The 18,524-nt window shown below is 46.2% G+C and overlaps 1 protein-coding gene across 1 annotated transcript in view; it reads left to right on the top strand.

Moving 5' to 3' along the window:
- Positions 1–520: 520 nt before the first annotated feature.
- The window catches only part of kcnq3 (potassium voltage-gated channel, KQT-like subfamily, member 3), a 636,930-nt gene continuing 618,926 nt past the window's right edge, over positions 521–18,524 (top strand). Inside the window, exon 1 of the mRNA XM_070875993.1 lies at positions 521–837. Within this exon, the coding sequence (XP_070732094.1) occupies positions 521–837 (317 nt within the window). The remainder of the gene's footprint in view (positions 838–18,524) is intronic.

Consider the following 18,524-nt stretch of genomic DNA (forward strand, 5'->3'; position numbering starts at 1 on the left):
GGGGGAAAAACAATTGATTGCACATAAAAAAGTCTTCCTTAAGATTGGTTATATCAAGATCCGTGGAAAGTGGTCCAATGTCTTTAAGGGATGCAAATTGTGATGTTGGTCACGTGCTGGCGTGCAGCGAGCAGATCGGGCTGAACCTGCTTTTGTGCTTTCTGGATTCAGAGTATATCGCTTGGATTCAACCATTGATATTCCCTCCCTCCCGGAAAATCCTTCCAGCAAATCCACATCTCACCTCTCGGTAACATCACAGTGCAAACATTCATTAAGTCACAGCCCTTCTTGAGGGCTGCATCAGTTATAACAACAGGTAAAAAAACAAGTGAGGGGCGTGATGCTCACCATCCAACCTGATTAAAAGAGGCAGGCAGAGAGAGATCTTTCCATTCCCCAAAGATCCTGATGGGACCTCTTCGTTTGAGCTCTGGTCCCTGTTTACGAGCCATGGCATTTGCTTTCTGCACGCTTTCTGCCACCCTGCCTACAGTGAGGATCGGCGTGCCTACTGACCATGGGGCTCAAGTCCAGGAATGGTGATGGCTCTGGCGGTGGCAAGAAGCTGCGTGTGGGTTTCGCCGCTGATTCCGAGCCCGGGGTGGTGGGACTGGGGCTGAGCTCCGGGGCGGACCGTGACGGCGCTTTGCTTATTGAAGGACGGAGCAAAGAAGAGAGCAAACCGGGAGCGAAGCAAGGTCTCAGCTTCCTGACCAAACCCCTGAGTTACAGACGTCCAAGCAAGAGGAAAGCATCCTACAGAAAACTGCAGAACTTTATCTATGATGCACTGGAGAGACCCGGAGGATGGGCACTGGTCTATCACGCCTTCGTGTGAGTACTCGTCGCAACCTCCTTTCATATTTGTAGCTTGGTTTTATTTATACGCACAGCAGGGCGATTTCACTGTGTTTTCTTCCTGTTTTGTTGCATGGGATTACAATAACCATATCTCGCTTTGTCTAACCCCCCAAAATACCGACACAAGGCAGCTTTGTATTCCTCCTGGTCAAACACAAATGTTGACAGCCGTTCGTCACCGCTGTTAATAAACGTTAATTATAATGTATTTATATCACTCAGTATACAATATATATTTTTATTAAAATGATTAACAGCATTAATTGTCACATTCTATGTCCACGCACGATGGCTCTCGCCACGCTGTTATTCCTTGCACAGTCCTGTACCATTTCAGGTTGAATAATAACAAAAGGGAATGTGTTTTGTTGCTGGACTCACGTAGTAATTGAGCCAGAGAGCCACACCTATATCTGATTTAGGAACTTGGCTATTGGTGTGCAGTATGGTGGAGGTTTATATGGCACCATAACGATCAGGGCATTATTATTGGTCCACCAGCCACGGAATAAGCTGCTGAATTTTGTGGCTCTCCCCGAGTTGTAGTTGAAACCCTTGAGTGAAACTGTCCAGTGAAAGCGGATTTTCCACGATCGTGATGTGCAATAACTGACTTTACCACAGTTTTGTTTGTACTTCTAAACCTACATCCGCACAAGAAATCACTCCAGGCGTGGGAGAAATTATATAGACAAATTACATGAAAAAAAATCAGTTAATATTATTTAGAGAGAGCGTTTAAAATTTTTTTTTTTCTGCTTTCACTAGAAAATGATTTCTCTACTTTCGAATGAGAATGGTTAGTGGGTGGTGTGTAGAGGTACAGAGATTGTAGCACATGTTGCCTCCTCTGTATATGGGCATACACTTTGCCCAAAGTACAGTTTACCCTCCCCTTTCCTCATATCTTTTTAGTGGGAGAAACATTCCCGCTCATCATTTGGCCCCATTAACCATTGCAATGGAAGAACATATCCTACACTTACTTGTACACTTTGTAAAACCTATTGATATACTAGAGTCTACACATGTGCATAAATACTGTCAAATATTAGGTCTTTCAACATAATATGAAAGAATAATAGATATCAAGGATTGTTGCAAGAGCGCAACACAATCTGGTGACATCATGACCCACAGAAATGAAGCTTGACTGTTGTGTGTAGTTAAGAAAACAAGGTTCCGTTATCTGTGAACACACTCATGTATAATTAAAAATAAATTATAATGTACAATGTAATATATTCTATATTTATTACATGGATGGTAGTGTTATTGCCATTCCTCCATATTTATGCAGTTAAGTGCAGGCTCAAAGGGCCAAATGACCTACTCCTGCATCTATTTTCTATGTTTCTAAACTGAAGAGTGTGAAGTAATAATGTAATTGTGTAGATTCAGAAAAAATTAGTGTAAATGTGAAAACATGATGAACCTATGATGATGCAGTGCTGGATTCTGTTCATGAGTGGAAAGGAAATCGAATTCAGAAGGAGTTATGTTTTTAAGCTTCCACCAGATAATTCTCTTGTGCACAGCACCAAAGATCACTTCTGTTAGCTCTCATCCCTTATCAACCGGAATGTGACTTTTCATATACACATCTGGTAATATGTCTTTGCACAGGGTTGAACGGAAAGCTCTATTACAATATGTAGTATCGTGGAAGTGACACGTTCTTTTGTGTTCCCTTAGTCTTCGGATAGCAGAATAATAAATACTCTCCTATACTGTGTGATTCAGGCTATAAAGTATGAATCCAGTTTCTTCACAGTTTAAGTAGATTGCAGTGGAAAATCAATACAGTAGATTTCACTTGATTACAGCACCTTAAACTTAAACCATTGTTCTGGCTAAATATCACAGCACTTTTAATAGTGTTTTAATTGTCTCATCACATTGTCTAGACATTGACATTGTCTATTTCAATTTTACTACTTTGAGTTTCTGTGCACTAATTATATTCCATTTATTTTGCATTATTGCCCATTATTTCAACCAATGTGGCTCACCATGTATTTGTCAGTAAGATTTCATCTACCATATCTTCATTTCAATAATCCAGATTCTTTCGCTGCATTCTTGCATTTTAATGCTGTAACCATTTTAATTGTTCACTAATTTGACAATCTAACAGTTGGTTCAAGGTTATTTATGTAAATAAAATATATTACATAGGATACACAGCACAGAAACAGACTATTTGGCCCAACCAGTCCATGCCAGCGTTTATGCTGCACTCGAGCCTCCTCCCGTCATTCCTCATCTAAATCCATCAGCATAACCCTCTACTCCCTTCTCCCTCATATGCTTGTCTAGCCTCCCCTTAAATGTATCGATACTATTCGCTTCAATCATTCCCTGTGGTAGCGACTTGCACATTCTCACTACTCTTTGGATAAAGATGTTTATTCTGAATTCCCCACTGGATTTCTTGATGACTATCTTATATTGATGGCCTCTTCCCCACAAGTGGAAACATTCTCCCTGTATTCATTCTATCAAAACCTTTCAGAATTTTAAAGACCTTTATTAGGTCACTCTTTAGCCTTTTCTTTTAGAGAAAAGAGATCCAAACTGTTCATCCTTTCCTGATATATATATATATACCCTTGCATTCTTGTAAATCTTCTCTGCACCCTCTCCAATTACTCTATACCCTTTTTATAATATGGTGACTAGAACTGTACGCAGTACTCTAAGTGTGGTCTGACCAAGGTTTGATACAGGTTTAGCATAACTTCCCTACTCTTCAATTCTATACCTCCTAGAAATAAACCCTAGTGCTTGGTTTGCTTTTTTTATGGCCTTGCTAACCTGTGTTGCAATTTTGAGTGATTTGTGTATTTGTACTCCGAGATCCCTTTGTTCCTCTATCCCACCTAGACTCGCGCCCTCCAAGTAATAAGTGGCCCTCTTCTTCCTACCAAAATGTAATACCTCACATTTATCTGTGTTGAACTTTGTTTGCCAATTAAATGCCCATTATTCATGTTCTCCTGTAATTTGTTGCAGTCCTCCTCAGTATTGACTGTCACCCCCCCCACCCCCAATTTGGTGTCATCCGCAAATTTAGAAATTGTGTTTTTGATTCCAAAATCTAAATCGTTAATATAAATTATGAACAACAGGGTTCCCAGCACTGATCCTTGTGGAACACCATTACCCACTTTCTGCCACTGTGAATAGCTACCCTTTACCCCTACTCTCAGCTTGCTGTCTTGAAGCCATTCTGCTACTGTCCCCTGACTCTTCATTCTCTGACCTTGTTTATCAGTGCCTTATCAAAGGCCTTTTGAAAATCTAGATAAATTACATTTACTGCATTACCATTGTCTACTCTCTTTTTTACCTCTTCAAAAAATTCAATGAGGTTGGTCAAGTAAGAATAGTGGTTCAAGCAATAATTCCTGCAGAATTCCCCCTACTCTGACAAACAATTCTGACCTTCAACTAATTTTCTATCCAATCCCATTCTTTACCCTGGATCCCAGGTTTTAGATCAATTAGAAGTCTTTGATGTGGAACTTTATCAAAACCCTTTGGAATAAACCATATCATCCCACTGTCTACTTAAATATCCTGAAATAAGAAGTTTTTAGGTCCTTACTAAAACCATGGGGCCGAAATTCATCACCTCACCGCCCGCTGCTGCTGACTGCTGCCTATTGCCGCTTAAATTCCTCCTGAAGATCTGCCCAGTGCCACTTTGGAGGTGGCGTGGAGCGGACGGAGGGGAGAGCCACCGGGAACCACCCGCTAACATCAGCGGACGGCCGAGTGGCGCAACCGACCTCCCGCCCACTGAGCTCCCATATTGATGCAGGCGGGACTCGGCGGCAAAACGGGGGTTACCCGCTGCAAGGAGGCTGGTCTGTCCCTGATGGTAAGTTTGCAGAACCTAAAAAAAAAAGTAAGTGAACATTTAAAAAAAAAAATTTCCACAGCGAACAGCGGGTTCCCTGAAGGTCTTCCAATAGTTTTTTCATTTTTTACTGTTGATTTTTTTTTCAGGTCTTTGACCCTCCGTGGGCCCGACTGCATCCTCGGCGGCACTTGGGCGGCAAGCGCCCCTGCCACTGAGAATGAGACCTCCTGCCCACTGCCGCCCAGATTGGCGGCGTACGTCGTCCATTTGCCGCTCGCTGACCTTCAAGGGACCTCGGCGATTGATATTCCGCCCAAAGTACCGTCCAGTACCTCAGCGGTCATCGGCGGCACTTTACGCAACACTTGGATGGGCGGAGGCTTTGATGAAAATCGGCCGCCATGTTTTTATTTCTTAGGTTATTCCTATACATGTGTTCCTCAAGCTTACCCCTTAGAATGGTTTCCATTACTTCGACTTACATAGAAGTTAGGCTCCTAGGATTCTAGTTGTTTGGATCAGATTAGTTTCCCTTTGTAAATATATACTAAAGTAGAGGAAAGATTGGATAGGCTGGGTTTGTTTTCTTTGGAACAGAGGAGACTGGGGGGAAACCTTGGTGAAGTGTATAAAATTATGAGGGGCCGAGATAGAGTGGCTAGGAAGGCCCCTATTTCCCTTAGCAGAGGGGTCAACAACCAGGCACATAGATTTAAAGTGATTGGCAGGAAGTTTAGAGGGGATTTGAGGGGAAATGTCTTCACCCAGAGGGTGGTGGGGGTCTGGAACTCTCTGCCTGAAAAGGTGGTAGAGGCAAAAACCCTCACTACATTTAAAGAGTACTTGGATGTGCACTTGAAGTGCCGTAACCTACAGGGTTATGGACCAAGAGTTGGAAAGTGGGATTAGGCTGGATAGATCTTTGTGGGCTGGTGCGGTCACGATGGGCTGAAATGGCCTCCTCCCATGCTGTAAATTTCTATGATACTATTGATTCTATGAATGTTGAAGCTAGCCTGTTGCTTTAAGGCCACAAAGTCTAATTGCTGTAAGTAAATATAGCCTGAAGTTACTCAGGGTTTCATTGTTGGTTGATGAGAGAACTTTGCAAATTGGAATATGTTAGGCTGGAGGTTAAAATGTTGGGTGCTTTTAATCTGCATTTCACAGATTGTTATGCATTTCTAATAACTGTGCCATCTGGAGTGTGATGTCTGACATGAGCTAGCATATGAAGTTAATATGGTACAGATAGATAGGTATTCAATGTGCCTGCTTTCAATCCTGTGGTGCGTCACAAACATCCAATAATTCTCTCATGATGTAAACCAGTGCTCCACAAATTTTGTAGGTCTCCTTTATCAGCCTTGCATTTTTGTCTTTTATCTTGTCTCTTTTATCTTGTCCGGTACATATGCCACAATGGCCTAGAAATTAGAACCTTTAGCGCCGGCCAGTTTTGAAGACAAAATGGGGGCCATCTCGCCACTGCCTAATTCCAGCGCGGAATGTGGCCGCCATATTTGTCAAGTCAGCAGTACTGCTGTTACCTGCGCTCACCTCAAATATTTTAATGATCAGGAATGTGACGTCAATCGACGTGCAATACCGAATTGATGCACGCTGAGCGATTTTGGACGTTGCTGCTCCTTTTACTGCCCTCTCCAAAACACGCCCATGCGTGCAGCCGTTGCCAGCGTGTAGAGCTGGAAGAAACTGGCAGAGTTCTCCACCAAAGTCTTCAATAACTCTGCAGAGTATGTCCAGTCCAGTTAGATGGCTCGTGGACTTTGCTGCAGAAACTTGTCAGCAGATTGAATGAATGCCTGTTCTATACTCGTTGGATGCCAGCACTCAACCGCAGCAGGTCAGTGAGTTCTGGCACGTGATGTGTACAGAACAGCAAATGGCTACAAACAGTCTGGGACACTTGTACTGCACATTAAGGCCTGACCCATTACTGTCGGTCAGTTGTGTAACTCAAGATGTACACTTGTACACCAGATTTTCACATCTTACTAATAAGCACTTGCAGTTGTCTCAGTAAACTGGTAATGAAATGATATTTGGGCGCTGTAAATGTTTACTGTTGTTGTTACAAATGTCTGTATTGAATATGCATCCTGTTCCTCTGAAGTATTGCATTTTCAATTAAAGGAGCCCGAACAACTTTTTCGTATTTCTGTAGGAATTTATACATCTACATTTACTCGTATCGATATTCAGGTGTTCAGGATATTCAGTAAACCTTTCACATCTCTTGGTCTATTCAGGGAGGATTCATGGATCACCCATGCCGGCTCCGAGATCCAGTATTGTAAACAAATCTCCCAATTCCAATACAACATTGCCCTTTCAAAACGCTTATCTGGCTAATTTTGAGAGAGAGATACTCCCCCCAAAAAAATTAGTGAAAAGCCTCTGTAATAACAAAGCTTATTCATTATGCATGTATTAAAGTAATAGGGTATTTTATTTGTATTCCAAGAAGTAGAATCTGTAATACTGGTTACACTCTTTAAAATATAACATCAGTGTATTTTTAAGCTTTGATTTATTTTGCATGCCCTCTCTGTCAACCGAGAAACCTACCTGGAACATTGTACTTCACATTTATCAATTGGGATTTCTTGATAACGCCTTACAGATACTTTAGACCTGATCTTTGGCCTCCTACTGATCTTACCACCTGAAAGAGCGTGTTACACGGCAGGTTCAGCACTGCGCTCATTTAAACCATCAGGCAGCATCAAAATAACAGTGCTGCCTGTGCTCTTTGTACGGGTGGCTTTTAACCTCGGCCCACAATGGTACCACCCGTTTTTGGTCTTAATCAAATTTCTAGGCCATAGTCTTGTAGGATATTTGAAGCATTTTAACATTGGACAACATATTTGTGTCCATTTTAGTAAGTACCTACAGAAAATATTTATGTAGTATTTTGACGATTTTCTCTTTAATGTCACCTCCACATTTTCTTCTAGAATTCTAACTTCCTATCTTAACTGCTCTTGCTTTTTCTTATAGGTATTTGCGGGTGGTAAACGAAGAACAGTATCACCGGGCTTATCACAAGCTCTCAATGTACAGAGTGTTGTCGAGCATCACCAAAATAATTAGTTTCAATCAGTGCTTCAGCCTTCAAGGAAGGGCAGACAATCAAAAAATATGGCTGTATCCCAAGGAACCTGATCCCTTTCCTCCTACATCATCTCCAGCAACACATTTAACTCCCTTACCTTGCTATTCTATACTGTGGCATGTGGGAGTAGTGCTGAGATTGCTATCCTTGAGGCCCTGTTCTTTAATCTATCGCTTAATTGCTGAAACTTCATTTTCAGAAGCTCAATTTTATTTTTCTATGTTGTTGGTTCCACTTCTGGCTATTCCACTGCTCTCTCCAAAATGTTTTGCACCCGCTCTGTGATTATGCCCTACTCTGGCACCTGGGTGGCACCACACTATTTGAGATCCTTGGTTGCAGCTACAGAAACACCTGTTTATTCCCCTACCTGTGGAATCCACTATTACTACTGCGTTTCTGCACTTCACTTCCTGTTATTGGCAAATACTAGCTTCATGTATTTGTAAACATAATTATTGCACTTTTTGTTGAGGTTGTTGTGCCCCCTGACTTTTCAAGGTTTGGTAATTGTGCACCATTTAAGTAAGTGGTATTAGTCATACAATTTCTAAACTCTATCAAATATCTTTCCTGATGTGATTTTCATTGAAAAAAATCAGTAAGTTTAGATTTCAGTGATTTTCTTTTTCATTAAGGAAATTGAAAAAGGACGTAGTTGCACTAGGTATATTTTTGTGTAAATCGGTGCAAATGCCTTGCCAGAAATTGCATTACTTAAAATTATCAAAGTAATACAATTCCAGTGCTGTATTTATTCAGAGGCTGCAAAAAATGCATTATTCAAATTCAAAATAAAAGTATTTCTCAAGAGACTACATAGAATTTGGTGCATTATCATGAATATTTTAAAGATACCATGGTCTAAATTAGATTTTTTTCCCATTATTTGTGTATACAATTCTCCAAAAGAGATGCTGTGTGTTTGAATGCTTCTCTGATGGCTCATTTGGTAAATCTATCACCCAGTTTAGTGCTCAGCTCTGCAGGCCCAGTTTAGTCACCAGTCTGCTGTTAGCTGAGCTCAGATGGATGACAAGGTCACTACAATTTGCCTCAGTGCCCCTGGATGGGAGAAATCCCCAAATGCTCTTACTCCTGATCCCTATCTTGCAACCCACCTGGAAAGCATGCATGTCTGATCTCGGATGAGGACTGTTGAATAGGCTGGTGACACACACTGTCTAATTGCATATATGAAGAATGACCACTTGGGTGAGCTGCTTGTGTCCGTGGAATCATAGCTCAACAAAGAGTAAAGCAGAAACTGGAGAAATGGAAAATGATGTGGAATGACGACAGATGGGAACTTGTAACATTGGATAAATGTATAATATTTCCCGAGTTGTATATTTTGGAGTAAGATGCTATTGCGCAGATAAAAATTCTAGCAGTTCCTTCTGTCAAAAATGTTCATGAAAAGCTGGCATGCGTACAGATTGAGAATCAGTTTTGTACTTGTGCTGATGTTTTTCACTAAACTTGTAAACAGGAGCGATTTCATTCCTTGACGAATAGGAGTGGGTTTGTGTGTTTCCTATTTTGAAGGGTTGTGAATATATGTGAGGCAGCTTAGCAGAGTGTGAATGCTGGGAGGAGGAAGTGGCAAGTGTGGGCAAGAAGGGAAAGTAGTTTTGAGGACAGAAGTGCTCGAGCTAAAGTCTGGTGTTTTAGGGATAACGAAGATGATATTTGCTTCGAGGCGCAGGGCAAGGCTCGAATACTTAATGAGCACTTTGTATCGGTGTTTACTAAGGAAGAGGATGCTGACAAAATGTCGGTAGAAGCGGAGATGGTTGAGGTAATGGATGGGATGAAAATTGATAGGCAGGATGTACTGAAAAGGTTGGCTATGCTTAGAGTGTATAAGTCGTCTGGTCCGGATGGCTTGCATCCCAGGTTGCTAAGGGAAGTGGGGGCGGAGATAGCAGAAGAGCTTGCCATAATCTTCCAACCTTCCCTAGATGCGGGGGAGATGCTTGAGGATTGGAGAGTGGAAAATGTGACATCCTTGTTCAAGAAAGGATGTAAGGACATTCCTAGTAACTGCAGGCCGGTCAGTTTAACATCAGTGGTGGGTAAGGTTTTAGAAACAATAATCAGGGAAAAAATTAACAGGCACTTGGAGAGGTTAAGTTAATTAAGGAGAACCAGCACGGATTTGTAAAAGGCAGATCGTGTTTAACTAATCCAATAAATTTTTTGATGAAGTAACAGAGAGGGTTGATGAAGGGAATGCAATGGATGTTGTCTATATGGATTTTCGGAAGGCGTTTGACAAAGTTCCACATAAAAAACTGGCTAACAAAATTGAGGCTCATGGAATAGGAGGGTCAGTGTCAGCATGGATAAGAAATTGGCTTAAGTTCAGAAAACAGTGAGTGGTTGTTTTTCAGACTGGAGGATGATGGCCAGTGGAGTTCCCCAGGGGTAAGTCCTAGGATCACTTCTTTTTTTGATATGTATAAATGACTTGGATATTGGAATACAGAGTAAAATTTCAAAATTTGCTGATGATATCAAACTTGGAGGTCTGGCAAACAATGAGATTGAAACCAATCGACTGCAACAGGACATAGATAGTCTGACAGAATGGGAAGATAAGTGGCAGATGGAATTTAATAGAGAAGTGTGAAGTGATGCATTTTGGCAGAAGGGATAGGGAGAGGCAATATCGACTTAATGGCACAGTTCTAAAGAGTGTGCAGGGACAGAGGGACCTGGGGTTCATGTGCATAGATCTTTGAAGGTGGCAGGACATATTGAGTGAGTAGTTAGCAAAGCATATGGGATCCTGGCCTTCATAAATAGAGGTATTGAGCACAAAAGTATGGCAGATTAACCTTTATAAAGCTCTTGGTTAGCCACAACTGGAGTATTGCATCTGTTTCTGGTCACCACACTTTAGGAAGGATGTGATGGTTCTTGAGAGGGTGCAGAGGAGATTTGCCAGAATGGTTCCAGGGATGAAGGATTTTGGCTACAAGGTTAGGTTGGAAAAGCTGGGGTTGTTATCCTTGGAGCAAAGGAGGTTGAGAGGAGATTTGATAGAGGTGTACACAATTATGACAGATTTAGATAAGGTAGACAAAGAAAAGCTGTTCCCATTAGCTGATGGTACAAGGACTAGGGGACACAGATTTAAGGTTTTGGGCAGGAGATACAGGGGAGATGTGAGAAAGAACTTTTATAAGCAGCGAGTGGTAATGTCCTGGAACTCGCTGCCTACAAGGGTGGTGGAAGCAGAGATGATCCATGATTTCAAAAGGAAATTGGATAGGCACCTGAGGGAAATAAACTTGCAGGGCTATGGAAATAGAGCGGGGGAATGGGACTGACTGGATTGCTCCACAGAGAACTGGCATGGACTGTGCTCTGCTGCAGTAGAAGCTGCCACATCACCCATGACGCGCGTCATGAGGTCTTGATCCGCATGGTCTCTGGGAGCCCACCATCATCTGCAGACTGGAAATGATGGGCTCCATGGTGTACGCTGAGCTCTCTGCAATGCTAGAGGCAGACTCCTCCATGCTCCTTACCATTGCCGAGAGACTCTCGGGCACCCTTGCCACTGCACCTATCAACTCGGAATGCATGGCCATCACCCTTCATGTGTATGCTGTAGGGGGAGCTTGGGGTGTGGGTTCGAATCCACACTTCCCTGAGGTTCTGTACGTGTGATTTATGAGGATGGGTGAGTAATGAGGCACCAGACACAGTGGGTAAGAGTGAAAAATGGCTAATGTTGTTTATTTAGAATAGTAAACACAAAGATAGAGGGCATAGGAAGAGGTCGTAAATAGCAGTAATGGCACAATCTCACTCAACAACACGAAAAATTCTCGCAACAGAGAAGGGGAAAGCAAGAGGTTGAAACATTCCACTCACACACAACCCCACCTCCCACTCCCACCCTTCTGACCAATCCCTATCCTAAATTGAGTCTGTGAGGGGGTTTGGGCTCTACTCACAATCCTATCAACTCCGGGGTTCTGGGGGGCACTTATTTCAGCTCGGGGTCCCTCTGGGGTGGGTTTTACGTTGTTGGCCGGTTCGGTTTTCCTCCTCGATGTTGCGTCGGTTTCTTCTATTTGCCTCTCGGTTGGCTCCTAAGCAAAAAGCTGCTGGAATTAAGCACATCTTCCCCAGAGCGAGGGCCCTGTGAAAAGCTGACTCAACTTCCCTTTAACTCAACTCAACCACAACGAAAACTGACTCCCACCTTCTTAACCCAACTCTACAACTCAATGCAAAAGCGGACTCCAACCTCCAACCTCCAACCCCTTTGTGTGTTTTTTGCAGCTTTTCTAATAGTCCGTTCATCTTCGCGCCAAAAATGCATGCCACTGTCTTGGGTCTTGAATAAAATGGGGTGTGAATGGCAGTTCAATGTGTATCGATCTGTCTGGAATGGGAGATTAGCCACACCTCCTGTATCCTGTCGCTCGCTGATGGGATGAATGAAGATGATTGTTCACTCTGTCTGGGCTGGCCAAAATGATTGCATCAGATCTGTGGGCCTTTGTTTAATTATTCAAACTTATACCCTTTGTGTTGCCTTGTGTATTACTGGGGAGATTTTGCCTGGACATGTTGCCTCTTCTCTGAGGGTTTTACACAAAAAGCTGGATAAATGTCCTTTTAAAATATAAAGTTTCCTTGAAGAACCGAATGTACACTCTTCCCCCTTATGGTAGCTGGCTCATCCCCCGTCCGGTTCCGTGCCCTTTCAACACTGTCTGTTACTGTACAGGGTGGCCAGAGTCCCATCATCCTCCGCGGTTTACAGGTTGTTGGCTGCAGTTGGTCATTTTAAACATGGCATCTTCCCATTCTCCCTGCCACATGTCTCCGTGGTTGGTTTTGCAGAACCTTACGGTCCCCCATTAGAACACTCTGTCTCAGGGTGTTTTCAAAATGTGAAGCAAAACCTTTTCCCTCTCTCAGAGCCAATCTTCCCCAAATCTTACCTAAACCCACGATTCAAATACACCAATGGTATTCATACATTTGGAATCAATACAATACTGAAAATGTAAAAATGCTTCTCAACCAATACCTTTCACCAAAATCATAATAGTACATAGTATCACACACCGTAGTATTACAGATAGGGAGGTAGGGACCTTTTACAAGGTACAGACTTTTCTTTACAGTACAATACATTCGGCTTGTACAATCAGTCCTGTCATATTGCATAGACTTTGCTAGCCCTCCCTTTTCGTTTGGCCTTTGACTTGGCCTCCCGCATAGCTTTCTCAATTTTTAAATGATGGCCCTTTCTCCTAAGCTGGCAGCGGATCGCCAGCAAATTGGCTACTATGATCAGTTGTCCCACTACCAGTGCGTGAGAGAGGATGCGGTCCCAGGCCGGGACCTCTACATCCAACCCCCAATCCCACCAGGGCCTTGAATTTAAGTCAGCTATCTGGGCTCCCAATTCTACTGTTTTTTTTTTTGTTGTAGGTTGAAATAATGTTTCTGGGATTTTTGTGCTGCTTTGAACAGATCTGTCAGGTGCTCTGGTAAAAATGGAATGTGGTATCCGAAATGTGCTACATAATTGTCCATGCTATTAATCATTGATGCCCCGGTATTGAAGCCAGTAAAAACATCATTCCAGATCCCTCTTCTGTGTCTTTTCAGTTTGACGTTGTCTTTGGGTTGTAGACTGTACAGCAAAGTCTTATTCAAATAGCCAAAATCGAGCTCGTAGAATGTCCTGAACATTTCTCGAAGGAGAGTCTTGTAGAGGCATTCTGTCTCTTTTGGGCACTACTCAGGTAGGTGCACCTCGGTAAGGTTTAGGATGATGGAGGCCACGGTCTCGTGGACCCCCTGGTATAGCAGCTTGTCCGTGGGAACCAAAACCAACCCGTTCTCTGGTCGCTGGGTGGTGGTAGGGCATCTGTCCGTGTCAGTTGGTTCGATCGGGGCTGTGGGCAGGGGCTGTCTGGGGTGTGCGCTTAACTCGGTGGCGTGGATGGAGCTGGGATGGCTTACTATGCATGCGACGATGCTCCGGTCCCATCCCATCCCATCCCCTCCCCTTCATCTCGCCACTGTCGGGAGAACGCTATGGAGATGCCTGACGGGCATATCTTCTCTGATCCCCACATGCACACAAACACTCCTAACTCCGCCTCCCACCATTTATCCCAACACACACTCACTCTCCCAGTCTGGGTGCCCGTGATGGTCCGGTAGGTGCTGTTGTCCAGTCTCTCCCAATCTGCTGTCGGGTGTCCCATGTCCTTGCTCAGCTTCCTGAGCCACCACCACCTTCCCACCAGGATGTGCCCCTAACAGGTCAGGCGAACCCTCTTCCCAGCCACTACCCTAACCCGGGATGCGGTCACCTCAATGCTGGGGCAGGAGACTGATACTTCCCCATACGTGACCCCGGGGTGGCTGGAGTATCTAGTGGAATTGGACCCCACCCACCCTGGCCACCTTCCTTTGTGGGTATATATTGCAGTCCCCTCTACCCCTGGTGTCCCTTCTCCTGTGGTGACAGTCGGTGCCTGCCCCCCCTGAGCATCCAAAAATAATGGCTTCTTCAGTCTCTCCCCGGTAGCCAATGCACATTCTAATGTAGGTGCACAGGAGCAGGATTTTCCTCATCTCTGGTTCCTCTTCTGAAAGACAAAACCTCATTTGGTTCAAAAACCCTGAGCCCCCTGGCTCATCCCTCCCCCATTTTCCACTCTCTACACCTCACAGTACCCCTGCACGGGTTTAAACTGTGTGTGCCTATCGGTCTGACCGCAAACCGCAATTTTACTGTGGAAGTCCAGTGGTTTCAACTAATAAACACTTGAAACAACAAACAAACCTTACACAAAAGAGGAAGTGAGAGAAAAAAAGAAGTCCAGGCTCCCTATCCTATTGGCTCAAAAGCCTCACTGTTATACTCGCCATATTGCAGAGGCCACCTGAGCCCCACTACACTAGAGAAATCTTTTATATATATCTGTACATACCTACTGCCCTCCTTTTTAACCTGCTTGCCACCCTTCCCGGGTGGCTGTGCTAATCCCTGGGACGCTCCTTGGTTTTCCTTTTATGCGGGGAATGTAGGGGGGAGACCACCTTTCCTTTGACCTCTTGGGCCGGACTGACCTCCGCGGCCCCTCTTTCTCCCCTGCCAAGGTGTCCCCCGAGCTTCGGGTGGTGCTTACTGGGCTGGTACAGCCCCTCTCCCCCTCCAGGGATGGTTCACTGCCCTCGGGAGCAACGAAAATTCCCCCGGCAGACTCCTCACTGCCGGGGACTCCCGTATCCTCTGGGGGCTTTGGGTTGTACAAAGTTTCCACCCGAAACCACTCACAGCTGATACTCTCACAGCGTTTCCTCATTCTTCTAGGGACCACTCACACTACTGGGACCCGCCACCACCCTCTCTCCTGCAGGCTCTGGGCTGTCCGCACCAAAGGCTAGGCTAGCCCCGACAGGCTCCTCACTGTCAGCGGCCCCTGTCTCCGGTACAACCCCTTCCCCGTCAGAGACCTTGGCTGCGGGGTCACGTCCAGTGACTAGCTGCCTGCCCTGCGGGGCCCTTTTCCCCTAGTACCTCTCGGGAAAGTAAAACAGGCTGCTCGGGACGGTGGCACCCTTGGCTGCGGAGTCCGAGCGGATCTCCGAACGGGTGGAGGTGAGTCCTCGTCCCATATATCAGGTGGGAATCCCCCTTCCTGTGGGTTCCAAATCTGTGGGTAGTTTGTACCTGTGAAGCAACTCACTGCTCCTTGTGGTGGGATCGGTGGGGCTGCAGTGTTGGGCTGGGAGCCTGGGCTTCCCGTCGGTATTATCCCTCCGGGCTGCCCTTTCCCACGAGGTTTTGCCTTGTTGGGGTTAAACAGTTTACATTGGTTAATGCGAAACCATTTAACCCGGCAGGGCATCTTGACCACGTATACCATGGGGCTTGCCTTGTCGACAATGCTGTAAGGCCCCATGTATAGTGGCTCAAAGACTCCCACCCTGGCAAAGTAGCGGACCATGACCTGGTTCCCCACCTGCCACTCGTGGTGTTTGCTCGGTTCCAGCAGCAATCGGTTGGTCTGATGCTGCTTCCCCATGTTAGTGGCCGCCTGCCAATGAATCTGCTTGAGGTGCTCCAACAGACTCTTGGTAAAGCGGTCCCTATTCACCTCGATTACCTGAGCTTCCGTCAGGACCGGGGCAAATACATGGGTGGGGGTTCGCATGGCTCTTCCAGTCATGAGCTCGTATGGGGAATACCCCATGCTGGCTGGTCCAGATCCCCATCAAAACCAAGGGCAACCTCTCCACCCACCTCTGCAGGGAGTCTCCAGTCACTTTCTTGAGTTTTTCTTTCAAGGTGCTATTCATACGCTCCACTAGCCCCGAGGACTGGGGGTTGTAGGCGACGTGCCACTTCCCCTCAATATCCAGCACCTTAAGGGTTGCCTGCATGACCTGTCCTGTGAAGTGGCTCCCCCGGTTGGACTCCACGTACTGTGGAAGTCCCCACCTGGAGAACACCTCCCGAACCAATATCCTGGCGGTCCCCGCTGCTGTGGCTGTTCGGCAATGGAAGGCTTCAACTCACTTTGTGAAAGTGTCCACCAAAACCAGGTAGTACCGGTATCCTCCTTTAGCCACACGTAGGGGCCCTATGTAATCGATTTGTATCGATTGCCATAGTCCCTCTACCCTCCTTGCGTGTCCTAGAGACACCTTTCTTTGCTGGGGATCTGGATTATTGGTTGCACAGACAAGACAGTTCGCGCAAAATTCACGGGTGTCTTCCCGGAGCTGGGGCCACCATCTGAACTGTTCCACCCGTTGCCAGGTGACCTCCGGTCCGGGGTGTCCAGCTCCAGGGCCTGCGTGGGCCAGCTGAAGGAACTCCCTCTGGTGCTGCTGGGGCACTATCCACTGCTCTCCTTTAAACAACATCTTCTCCCTAACATGGATGCCTGTGCCTCCGTACGGTCCTTCGACCTTTTCTCCCGTAGTCAGCTTGTCCATGACGGACTTGAGGACGGGATCACTCGCCTGTACCTGCTGGAGGTCCGGTGCCAAAGCCACTCCTGCGCTCCCTTGTGTCCCCTTTCTGCCCCAGATAGCTGCTATGGGGCCTGCCTCGAGCGGGTTCCACTTGGTTCCTGTTCGGGCTCCCTCTTTGGCCAGTTGATCTGCCTTATGGTTCCCTGCAGCCCCGGGCTCATGTTTGTAATGGGCCTTTACTTTGTGAATGCAAATGTCTGCCCCGGTCCCTACTGCCTGCATGATGTGCTGCAGTCGGGGTTTTATGGCCAGGGGCTTACTGTCTGCAGATGTATACCCGCGACGGGACCAGATGGCGAGGTACTCCGTGCAGGCATTGCAGGTGAACATACTATCTGAACAGATAGTATAGGGCCGTGGGAATTCGTCGGGGTGGGTGACTACATACATGACTGCTGACAGTTCAGCATGCTGGGCGCTCATGGTGGTTGGGAGCTTTATGGCCCTGGCAATGCCTGCCTGGGGATCATAAATCCTGGACCCTGTGAGCCTTTCCCCCGCCACCACGGTTCTGGACCCGTCAAAATAGATCTCCCGGCCGTGGGGATGGATCCCCGCCCGGAGCCCTATGTCCACGTCCCAGACCCCCTCAACGGAGCAACGATGGGTTTTCCCGGGGTACAGCCTGTTGGCTGCCAGTTAGGGCTCGCACATCCCTTTTACTCTCAAATCCATCTGTGAGAGCAGGAGGGTCCAGCGAGCAATGCGTGCGCTGCTCACTGTCCCATCCTTAATGCTCCCATTCAGCAGCATCTGAGTGCGGGTGTGATGAGTGAGGAGAGTGATTGGGGACACTCCTGTAAACACCTGCGACCACTTCACAGCCCAGTGGGTGGCAGCAGATGCCTTTCACAGTCTGAGTAACCCCTCTCAACCTCAATGAGGACCCTGGAGGAGTAGACCACCGGCCTCAGCTGGCTGTGTCACTGTTGCATCAGCACAGCACTTAAGCTATCCCCGCTGGCTGCTAGCTCCAGGAAAAATTCCTCGCCCTCATCTACCGCTCCCAGGGCCAGAGCTTTCTGCAGGTCTCCCTTGAGGCGGGTAAACGCTGCATCACAGTCCTCATCCCACTCCCACTCCATGCCTTTGCACAGGAGCCGGAGTAGAGGGGGCTGCAATGACTGCGTAATCCTCAATAAAGTCCCTGCAGTAACTGGTCAGACCCAGGAATGACCTCACCCTGTAACTGTAGTCGGAGCCAGTAACTCCTGAACTGCCCTCCTCTTAGCCTCATCAATGGCTCTCTCCCCTGCCCGCACAGTCAGCCCCAGGAATTTTACCTCTGTCTGGCCGATCTTTAAAACCCTCCTCGTGCAGCAGTCCCAACAGCTCTGCCAGCAGGGGACCGTGCTCTTCCTCCGAATCAGAGAATAGCAGCAGGTCGTCCACATACTGGACTAGCTGTCTGGGTCTGCTGAACTCTTTCAGGCAGTTGGCCATACACTGATGAAAAATGCTCGGACTGTTGTGGAAGCCCTGGGGAAGACAGTCCCAGGTATACTGCTGTCCTTTGAATGTAAAGGCGAATTTGTACTGGTCCTCCCGCCGCAGCTGATGGCTGTGGACGCGGGGATGGCTGTGACTAGGTCGGCTACGGCTGCCACTGTGGGC

Source organism: Pristiophorus japonicus, chromosome 1, assembly GCF_044704955.1.
Source record: "Pristiophorus japonicus isolate sPriJap1 chromosome 1, sPriJap1.hap1, whole genome shotgun sequence".
NCBI classification, from domain to species: domain Eukaryota; kingdom Metazoa; phylum Chordata; class Chondrichthyes; family Pristiophoridae; genus Pristiophorus; species Pristiophorus japonicus.